Raw genomic sequence first — 10,312 nt, 5'->3', positions numbered from 1 at the left:
CCTTCCTCATTGGCTCTGATCCCTTTCCTGTTATCCCGCCCGATCGCTGATTGGCCGCTCTACATGTCAGACTCTAATCCCGCCTTCCCTCGTCTTTCACATTATTGATAGCTCATTGGTGTTGTCTGGCGTCAATTAAATTTTAGTCCCGCCTTCCCTACATAGCTAGCGTCTTAGAAGCCCGCCTAATGGACGATTGGTCAAATTGCACGTCAATCACGACTTCGTTCCATGCTCTCCAAGCCTCTCCCGTACGGGGTTTCCTGAGGAGGCTGCATGATCGCTGATTGGCCATCTGTCACGTCAGTTGTTCTTTAGCCTCATCCCTTCGTCCCTCCCTTCACCGAATAGGCCTTCTGGTTTCCTATTGGCCACAGCCTCCGTCAGTTTCTCCCGCTGCCCTCCCTCATTGGGCGGAGCCGCGAAGGGGGCGTATCCTAGGGCCGGGGCTTTTCGTGGACTGCTACCACTCCCTCTTAGGATCCGCCTGGTTTTCCATTAGCCATGCAATCTGTCATCCGCCATTAGTCCCGCCCACAGGGTGCCTCCTTGCCTCCTGATTGGGCGGGGCCGAGTCGGGAGGCGTGTCTCAGGGCCGGGGCCGTGTCGCACAGCTCCCCCAGTCCCTCCCTCGCCAGCCCTTTGGCGGTCACCGGCGGGGTTAGGCTGCCTCGTCAGCGAGTCGGACTCCCCCGCCCCTCCCCCCGCCCCGAGAGCGACTTGGGCTCGCCCCCCGCAGCGACCATGAGCGGTAAGGACGGCACCACCCCGGCCCCGGGGGACGCGAGTCCGGCCGACTCCGACCGGTCGGCCCCGCCCCAGCCAGCCCCCACCCCCGGGCCGAGGGGACCTGAGGGGGAGGGACTCGGGGGAGGGGGGAACCCTCGGGGGTGGGGCCCGGGGGGAGGGGGCTCGAGACGGGGGAGGATCCCGGGGGAGGGGGCCTGGGAGGGCCAGGATCCCCGGAGGGAGGGGAACTCTCGTGGGGGCGGTCCCGGGAGGGATTGGTACCTGAGCCCGGGGGGAGGGGAGAAACCTCGCGCGGGAGGTCACGAGGGGAGGGGGCTGGAGATGGGGGAGGATCCCAGGGGAGGGGGGACCTTTGTCCCCTCGTGGGGTGGGTCGCCGGGGGAGGGGGTAAACATCCGGGGGGGGGCATCCTTCGTGGGGGTGGATCTCGCAGGGACTGGGAGCCCTCGTGGGGGAGGATCGTGGGGGAGGGCATCCCTCGTGGGGGTGGATCCTGGGGGAGGGCATCCCTCGTGGGGGTGGATCTCGCAGGGAGCCCTCAAGGGGGAAGGACCTCAGGGGAAGCGGAGTCCCTAAGGGGTGAATCCCTGGGGGAGGAGGTAAGGATCCCCGGGGGAGGGGCTTTTGAGGGAGGACCTGGGCTGGGGGGGGGGGCGGTCATGGGGGGGGGGCCCAGGGGGGGGGGGGGGGGGGGGGGGGGGGGGTTGCCAGAGAGGAGAGAGCTCCAGGAGGGCAGGAGTGAATCTTGGTGGGGGTGGATCTTCTGAGGAACCTTGTTGGGGGAGGTCCCGGACAGAGGAGGAGTTTTTGTGTGGTGGCTCCCATAGGGAAAGGAACCAGGATCCTGGGGAAGAGCCCTCATGGGGAGGGAGCCTGGGCGGAGATGGCCAGGAATCCTGGTGGGAATAATCCTGGGGGAAGGCACCTGGAAGTGGGGAGGGAGGATCTCAGGGAAGGGAGTGGAACCTGCGTGAGGGTGAATCTCACATGGAGCCTTTGTGGAACAGACCCGGGGGAGAGGCAGGATTCTAGGGGTGAGGGGGGATCCTTTGTGTGATGGATCCTATGAAGAAAGGGGCTGGGATCCTGTTCCTGGGGGTATGGTGGGGAGGAGAGGGGAACTGGGGAACCCTCATGGGGTAGTCCTGGCAGGAGGTTAGCCCTTGTGGAGAATCTAGGGGGAGGGGAGAATCATTGTGGGATGGATTCTGGGAGGGGGCAGGAACTTGGGGGAGGAGAGAAGCCTAGTGGGGCAGGATCCTAGGGCAGTGGTTCTGAATCTTTCCAGACTACTGTACCCCTTTCAGGAGTCTGATTTGTCTTGCGTACCCACAAGTTCACCTCATTTAAAAACTACTTGCTTACAAAATCAGACATAAAAATACAGAAATGGCACAGCCCACTATTACTGAAAAATTGCTTATGTTTAATTTTTACCATATTTATAAAATAAATCAATTGGAATATAAATATTATACTTACATTTCAGTGTATAGTATATAGAGCAGTAGAAACAAGTCATTGACTGCATGAAATTTTAGTTTGTACTGACTTTGCTAGTGCTTTTTATGTAGCCTGTTGTAAAACTAGGCAAATATCTAGGTGAGTTGATATATGTACCCCCTGGAAGACCTCTGAGTACCCCCAGGGGTACATGTATCCCTGGTTGAGAATCACTGTCCTCAGGTGTAGGGGGAACCTTTGTAGGAGTGGAATCTGTGGGGAGGGAGGTTGGGAAGGTCTGTGGGAGGGGGAACACTCAGGGCAGGGGAGGGAGGGAGCAGGTGCAGTGGGGACCTGAGGAAGGGAGGGCATGGGGATAGAGGGGAGAGCCCAGGGGGTGGAGAAGGGAGCAGAAGGGACTTGCAAGAGTGGAATGGGGAGGAACCTGAGAGAGGCAAGGGAGTGTGTTCCTCCCACGTCCTCCTCATTGAGGTTCTGTGCTAACCCCACATTTGTCAGTTTCTTCCCCATTCTCTTTTCTCTCCAGCTTGCCAGTCCCCCTCCCCTCTTCTGCTTTCCCTTTCTAGCTCCTTCACCATCTCCCCCTTCACCATCCTCTCAAGCCTTCCCTTTACCTCTCCTGCCGCCCTTTACCTCTCTCTGTCCGGTTGAGTGCCTAGATACTAGGGGGGTGGTTAGTGCCCTTTAAGTACTTAGAAAGACCCTCCTTCCCCTTTCTAGTCCCACCTCCCTTCTTTCTGTTTTTACCCGCCTGGGTGTTCTCTGTTCCCTTAACTTTCCTGTTTTTAAACTGTTCTCATCACCCTTCTCAGTCCTTCCCTGTACTCTGCTTCTCGTAAACCTTTTACAATTTGATTGTAACCGTATTTATCATTTTCCTCCCCATGCAGACCAAGAGAGTCCAGAAGAAATGGCTGTTGTGAAGTCTGAGAAGGAAGAAGAAAGTGCTTGTAGTAGAAGCAGTAGTATTGGAGGCAATGGTGAGGGTCAGGTGAGTGGAGTCCCTATATGGTGTCGGTGGGGAGTGGGATCGAGATCTTGGGGGATCGCATGCATACTAGTGAATAGCTAAATGGGACAGCCTCTTACACCTTATTGCTGTTGAAAGGAGGCAGGTTGGTGGTACCCTGGCAGTCCTCATGCACACTGTGAGACTGCAAAAACCTATGACTTCTGTTTGGCGAGGCTCCCTGTGGTGGCACCTATAGTAAAGGGTAGGGACTAGCTTTGGGATAGAGAGAGGAGAGTTTTAAGACTGGGGATATCAGTCACTTCTTTGACCTTGCATAACATATAGCGTGCGTATAATTTCAAAACAAACACTTCACTGCACACATGTCTCCCCCTGGGGGGAGGAGGCGAGAACAGGCATGTGACATGTTAGTCATGTTGCTTAATGCCCACCTAGAAGGTGCTCAGATGCTATGCTGATGAGCACGGTACGAGAACCTATAGAGAATGGAATGTGGCTGTTCATATACAAAACCTCTGCCAAGGTTAAAATGTCTGCACCTCCTCCAAGAAATAGTGGTGGTAGCTCCTTCCTTAAACCTCTTTTCTTTCTAGGGGATGCGCGGTCTCAAGGCCCATAGGTGCCTAGTAGCAATAGTACTGCCTCTTAGGATCTCTCCTCTGGAGATGTGCCAAATACCACGGCAGAGGGAAACTTCCTGGTCTTGGGCTGAACTATGAAGGCAATTTCTAATGTCTCTCCTTGTGTTCCTTGAAATCCTTCCTCCTTTGATGTTCCTCCACTTGCTTGTGCCTGATAGCCCTGTTTGCCAGTTGTATTTTCCAGCTGTGTGTGTGTGTGTGTGTGTGTCACTACGGGGTGTTTCCCTGGTTTTTAGCTGAACGCTTCTCCTTGTTTTTGCTTATTTTGCACTGCCAACTGGGCTGGCTAATGGATACTTAACTCCTCCTCCTTGTGTGTCTTTAGGAATCCCAGCCTTCACCCCTGGCTCTGCTGGCAGCCACGTGCAGCAGGATTGAGTCTCCCAATGAGAACTCCAACAGCTCCCAGAGCCAGCAGGGGGGCTCAGGTGAGCTGGACCTCACAGCTGCTGCCGCTCAGCTTGCCCAGACTACAAATGGTTGGCAAATCATTTCCACTGTCCCTGGGACATCCACCTCCTCCAAGGAGCAAGGGAGCAATGGCAGCGAGTCGTCACCAAAAAACCGACCTGTGACAGCTGGGCAGTATGTGGTTGCTGCTGCCCCCAATTTGCAGAATCAGCAGGTGCTGACCAGTTTGCCTGGGGTTATACCTAATATTCAGTACCAGGTGATCCCACAGTTTCAAACTGTTGATGGGCAGCAGCTGCAGTTTGCCACCACCCCAGCCCAAGTCAATGTCCAGCAGGATGCCTCTGGCCAACTTCAGATCATCCCTGGGACAAATCAACAGATCATTACAAACAGAGGCGGGACAGGCAATATCATAGCCGCCATGCCAAATCTGCTGCAGCAGGCTGTCCCAATCCAGGGGGTTGGCTTGGCCAATAACGCCCTCTCGGGACAAACTCAATATGTGGCAAATGTCCCAGTGGCTTTAAATGGTAATATCACCTTGCTGCCTGTCAGCAGTGTTGCCGCCAGTTTGGCACCCACTTCTCAGACCGTCACTTTAAGTAGCTCTGGCTCTCAAGACAGCAGCTCTCAAATAGCGACTTCTGGTGCTGCAATCAGCTCTTCCAACATAGTGACGTCCCTGGCCAGCTCTGGTGCTTTTTTCACCAATGCCAACAGCTACTCTACCACGACCACCAGCAGTAACATGGGCGTCATGAATTTTTCCAGCAGCGGGACCATGGGAACAAACGTTCAGGTCCAGACACCCCAGAGGGTTAGCGGCATTCAGAATTCGGACTCTCTACAGAACCAGGTTTCTGGCGTGGCACTTCAGCAAGGTCAGCAGAAGGATGCCGATCAAAATCAACAGTCCCAGCAGCAGATCCTAGTACAGCCTCAGCTTGTCCAGGGAGGGCAAACCATTCAGGCCCTCCAAGCTGCTCCACTCTCTGGCCAGACCTTTACCACCCAAGCCATCTCCCAAGATGCTTTGCAGAACCTTCAGCTTCAAGCACTCCCCAACTCTGGGCCAATCATTATTCGAACACCTACTGTGGGGCCAAACGGGCAGGTCAGCTGGCAGACTATTCAACTGCAGAATCTTCAGGTGCAGAATCCCCAAGCTCAGACAATCACCTTGGCCCCAATGCAGGGAGTATCTCTGGGGCAGACGGGGCACACCAACACGCTCACACCAATAGCCTCTGCCTCGCTCCCCAGTGGCACTGTCACTGTAAACGCCGCTCAGCTGTCTTCTATGCCAGGCCTTCAGACCATTAACCTCAGTGCCTTGGGAGCGTCTGGAATCCAGGTACATCAGCTACAAGGGCTGCCGCTGGCTATAGCAAATGCCACTGGTAAGTTGGCCGTTTTGTTGAAATGGCTCTGAATTTTTCTTTTTGTTTCTGATCTCACTTCCTATAAGGCAGTGTGTCTCAACCGTTCTGTGCTTATGACCCTCTTTGGACTTAAAAAAAAAAAAAAAAAAATCGCGACCCCCCCCCCCCCCCCCCCGCTAGAAAAAAATTCCGAGCCCCCCATCTTAAGCTCGGGGCATGGGGCTGAACCATGTGAATTAGCTTTGCAAGGCCCTTTGGCAATTGCCCTGGTTCCTACCCCCTAATGCTGGCCCTGCTTGTGACCCCCCTCAAACCTGTCCTGTGACCCCCTGAGGGTCGTGACCCCCCGGGTTGAGAAACACTGCTATCAGGGGAGGAACCCAAAGACATGGAGTGTCCAGACAACACAGCCAGCTGGGGGAGAGGTGTCAAACACCCAGTCTGCACGCCAGATCTGACCATTTTTGTTTGTGGCCCATGTGACCGGTTCAGATTCAGCAGAATCTAAGCTTCCATTTTAAAAAGTTTCTACCCTTCATAGTTGTGAAGATGAAGTCCCGCAATAGGAACAAAGTATTACAGAGGCAATGTTGGCTCCCTGAATCTTCAGACAACCTGAAATGAACTCTGAAGAAGTGTGAACTAACTGCCCACCCTCCCTTAATCTGGAGTTCACACCAAAATCCAATTATGAAGGTTAACTCCTTCATTGCTGATCATTTTAACAAATGAAATGGAGGGAAGTGATTGTGGCAGGCATGTCTTGTGTTTCAGCTTTGGGGTTTCAGCCAGTCACCCGCAGGGGTTAGGATAGAAAGGGATTCCCTCTGCTCCTCTCCCCAAATGCATTTCTGGGAGGTGTTATTTTAATCTCCTCCTTCTGAAGCTACAGGTATGGCCATGGCAGGGTGGGTCAGGGCTGGGTGGCACCAAGCATCCTGTCTCTCTCAGCTGTTTGGCTGGCTGGGTCTTGCTCACATGCTCAGTGTCTAACTGATTACTACATGTGGGGTCGGGAAGGAGTTTTCCACAGGTCAAACTGGCAGCGACCTTGGAGGTTTTTCACCTTCCTCTGCAGCCTGTGAGTCACTTGCTGGGATTATCTGGGTATACCTCATTTAATCCTTTCCCTGACAGGGCAGGAGCTGCAAGCACATGGTTGTCTAATCCGTTGGTCTCATATATTTTGGTCTCACTTCCGTTGTTGAGTTTAGTGTGTGGGTGGTGTTGGTGGCCTGTGATATTCAGGAGGTCAGGCTAGATGATCTGTGATCCCTTCTGGCCTTAAACTCTGTGAAGTGTGGGAGTGAAGCCCAGGGAAGGAGGGAATTGGGAGAGATCTCAGCTAGATAGGGAAGAGGGAGATAGATAGAGAGGAGGATGAGGAAAGAAGAGAACCAAAAGGCAGAAATAACCATGATTCTAAAAGGGAAGATGTTCTCCCACTAAGTAATGCTGAGTGCAACAATGAAGCCCTAAACAAATTATGGACAAGTAAAATTCAGTTGCTAAATAAAGCCTATATTCTACTCCTGATCTTTGCCCAAACCCCGTATTGACATGAGTAAGAGATCCATTGTATGTTGGAGGCAGTATATGGTCATTATGGAGGCCTAAGCAAATACGGAGCATAATTAAAAGTGGAATTCAGTATGAGTTTGACGCCCTTGACCCAGGGGATAAGCCAGACAGGGTTGCAAACTACAAGGCAAAAGAGTCAAATTAGGGGAACATTATAATATTTCTTCCTCATCTTAAATTACGAATTTCCATACAGTGGCTTGAAGTGTGTGGTCAGAAGAAAGTGGGGGTGGGTATAAGATGCTATGATCTCATTACTTGGAGATGTTCAAACGTTGAGACTGGCACAAAGAACCCTGATTGTTTCCATTGAATCACTACTGTCTTCTCACAAATGGTCCCTCTCAACAATTGATAGTTGGTGTAGCCTTATGGTGTCATAGTGCAATGTGCATTTATGGTCTTGCTAGTCTTGACGCTCGGAAATTTTGTTCCTACTTTTGAGACTGAGCATTTCTTAAGTTCACTCAGTGAAAGAAATTAATGCTGAAAAGTAATTTTTTTTAAACTCTCGTCTCTGCTTGGTAATAGCTTCTTAGGATGGTGCATGTCACATCATTTTGTATCTTACTTAAAAATGCAGCCACTCAAGTGAGTCACATAATTTAGAAGCAATTTAAATGTTGCGCAATTCAACTTCAGTTTCCTTCATGAAAGAGAATAAAGCCACTTCCTTGGAATTGTTTTGCAGTGTTTTGTGACCTCTTGAACTGCTGTTAAATTGATTTGGGTTTTGTATGTCTACGAGCTGTTTTCATATCTGATTAACCGTAATTGTTGGTTTTCCACTGTATAAAGTCAACGAAATAACATGAATGTGTATCTTTCTCATAAGCAGTTTGTGTGCGTGGTATAGGGCCTGTTTTTGTCATTTCATTTGTCTGATTTCTGTGTTCAGTGGATTCACTAGTATTGTCTAGTACTCGGACATCGTGATCCTCCCAAGTACATCCTGTGCTGCCTGCTCTGAGCCTATTCAGCTTGCTCAGTTTTAAGCACGCTATATGGTACAGAACATGCTTTGAAGCATATAGGCAACTCCTAGTTCCTGTATTTGTGAGCTGGCTTTGCCCTTGATGGGTGGATCAGGGAGGAACTGTCTTGGAGATGACCCATCAGATCGGGGTGGGAAAACTTTTTGGCCCAAGGGAATAGAAATTGTATGGAGGGCCATGAATGCTCACAAAATTGGGGTTGGTGGGCAGAAGGGGATGAGGGCTCTGATTGGGGGGGGCAGAGTCTGGGGGGGCCAGAAATGAGTTCAGGGTGTGGGAGGGGGCTCCGGGCTGGGGTGCGGGAGTGGGGGGGTGAGGGTTCTGGGGTGGGGCTGGGGATAAGGAGTTTGAGGTGTAGGAGGGTGCTCTGCGCTGGGACCAGGGGGTTCGGAGGGCGGGAGGGGGATCAAGGCTGGGACAGGGGGTTGAGGCATGGGGAGAGGCTCAGGGGCGCAGGCTCTGGGTGGCGCTTACCTCAGGTGGCTCCCGGAAGCAGTGGCATGTCCTCTGGCTCCTATACAGAAGCGCAGCCAGGCGGCTCTGCGCGCTGCCCCTGCAACTCCCATTGGAATGCTGGAGGGCGGTCATTGGAGCGCGTAAGAGGGCCATGCTGCTGCTTCTGGGAGCCTTGTAGAGCGGACCCAGAGCCCGCTCCCCAGCGGGAGCTCGAGAGCTGGCTTAAAACAGCTGACGGGCCGTAGTTTGCCCACCCCTGCCTTAGATGGCTTATTGCTGAGCAGCCATGTTCCCTTTTTCTTTTTTTTAACCCTGACAGCCAGAAAGAGGGCTGCTTTTAGTGGAAAACCCCTCATTTGTGATGACACGTTTGCTGCCTTACATTTTAATTGTCTGACCTAATGAATTCTGCAGCAGAGATGGCCAGAGGCCTTTGTCCTCAGCTTGGAGGATATGATGTTCAGGTGACATTTTGATTTGGTTTAGTTCGGTGTGTTTGATAGATATTGTGGTGCAGGCTTCAAGGGACATATGGGAACCTAGTTTGGCCAAGCTCTCATGTGGTGAGATATAAATAGGCGGAGCTGAAAGTGATGCCTATTGTTAAAGTTGCCTGACGTTTTCTATTCTGAGCCCCTGTTGCTTATCACTCTGCCAAACTTTAACAATTTGTGCTGGGACTTTCCATGTTTGCACTCTGCGTAAGAACTGATTTTTTTTTTTAACGTTTTGGCACAAACTGTTAATGCGCTTCAGACAGTGCGGTGAAGGGAAAAGTGAAATTGAAATTTTGTCAGGAGATAGCCGTATATAATCAGTAGTGTGCTGGCCCCTATTGTCCGCATCAAAACCTAACCGGATCTTGCCAAATTATGCGACTCTGAACATCATAATTTGTACATGCTCAGGAGAGATTGCTCGAGGTTTGCTGCTAAAATCGCTGAGCATTTCACCCGCACTAAGAATACTCACTGACCCATCCTGTATGCTGTGCCTGCTCCTGGACCCCACAGAGATCAGATGGGGAGGAGCAAAAGCTGCCCCCCTGTCCTCAGGGAAGCAGTGGGAGCTGGGAGAGCAGAGCTGTCAGCTTGGTTCTTCCACTAACACGGAGTACTTCCTGGCTTTTGGCTGTATTATTGAGTAAGAATATTGTTTTTCTCCTTTAACAGAAGTAACTGAGCTGTTGCACAAGCTCACTTATAGAGAGCTGAGGGATAGAACCCTGGTCTCTAATATTAGAGATTCGAATCTTCTCCGCAGCCATTCTGAATGAGTTTGCTAAATGCGTGTGTGTATATTGGTGCTGTCTGTAACCACCAGATCTCATTCCCTCCAGAGCCAGGAAATAAAACTGTGGAATCCCGACTTCCAGTGTTTCAAATAGTTGTGTAAGCCATTGGCGAGGTGTGTGTTGTATGTACCTTTAATGGCTAGTCCATGCAGAAAAGATAAGTCTACTACTGCTATTAGTTATACTTCTGTAGCTCAAGTGATAATGGTTTGTACTGTGGATCTAATGGTCCTGGTTTCCAACCCTGCTGATCATCTATGCAGGGAATCAGTATGGCGCCACGTGATACAATTTTTGTCTTTCAGTTTTCTCTTAAAATCCAAGGGAATTAAAAAAATTAAAAGAACCAAGGTTCAAAGTCA

At 51.4% G+C, this 10,312-nt stretch overlaps 1 protein-coding gene across 2 annotated transcripts in view; it reads left to right on the top strand.

Moving 5' to 3' along the window:
- The first annotated feature begins 679 nt into the window (after window positions 1–679).
- Window positions 680–10,312, top strand: part of SP1 (Sp1 transcription factor) — a 30,501-nt gene continuing 20,868 nt past the window's right edge. Inside the window, exons 1-3 of one of the 2 annotated variants that reach the window (XM_024218246.3) lie at window positions 680–751; window positions 3,105–3,205; window positions 4,154–5,642. In XM_024218246.3, coding sequence (XP_024074014.1) covers window positions 745–751; window positions 3,105–3,205; window positions 4,154–5,642 — 1,597 coding nt within the window. In that variant the 5' untranslated portion in view covers window positions 680–744. Of the gene's footprint in view, window positions 752–1,307; window positions 1,350–3,104; window positions 3,206–4,153; window positions 5,643–10,312 lie in introns of those variants that run through there. The other variant, XM_024218247.2, reaches the window with a different exon arrangement.

Source organism: Terrapene carolina, unplaced genomic scaffold (genome assembly GCF_002925995.2).
Source record: "Terrapene carolina triunguis isolate 2854851 unplaced genomic scaffold, T_m_triunguis-2.0 Scaffold836, whole genome shotgun sequence".
Taxonomy (NCBI): domain Eukaryota; kingdom Metazoa; phylum Chordata; order Testudines; family Emydidae; genus Terrapene; species Terrapene triunguis.
The sequence above is the reverse complement of the archived record's forward strand: the minus strand, read 5'-3'. Positions and strand labels throughout refer to the sequence as shown.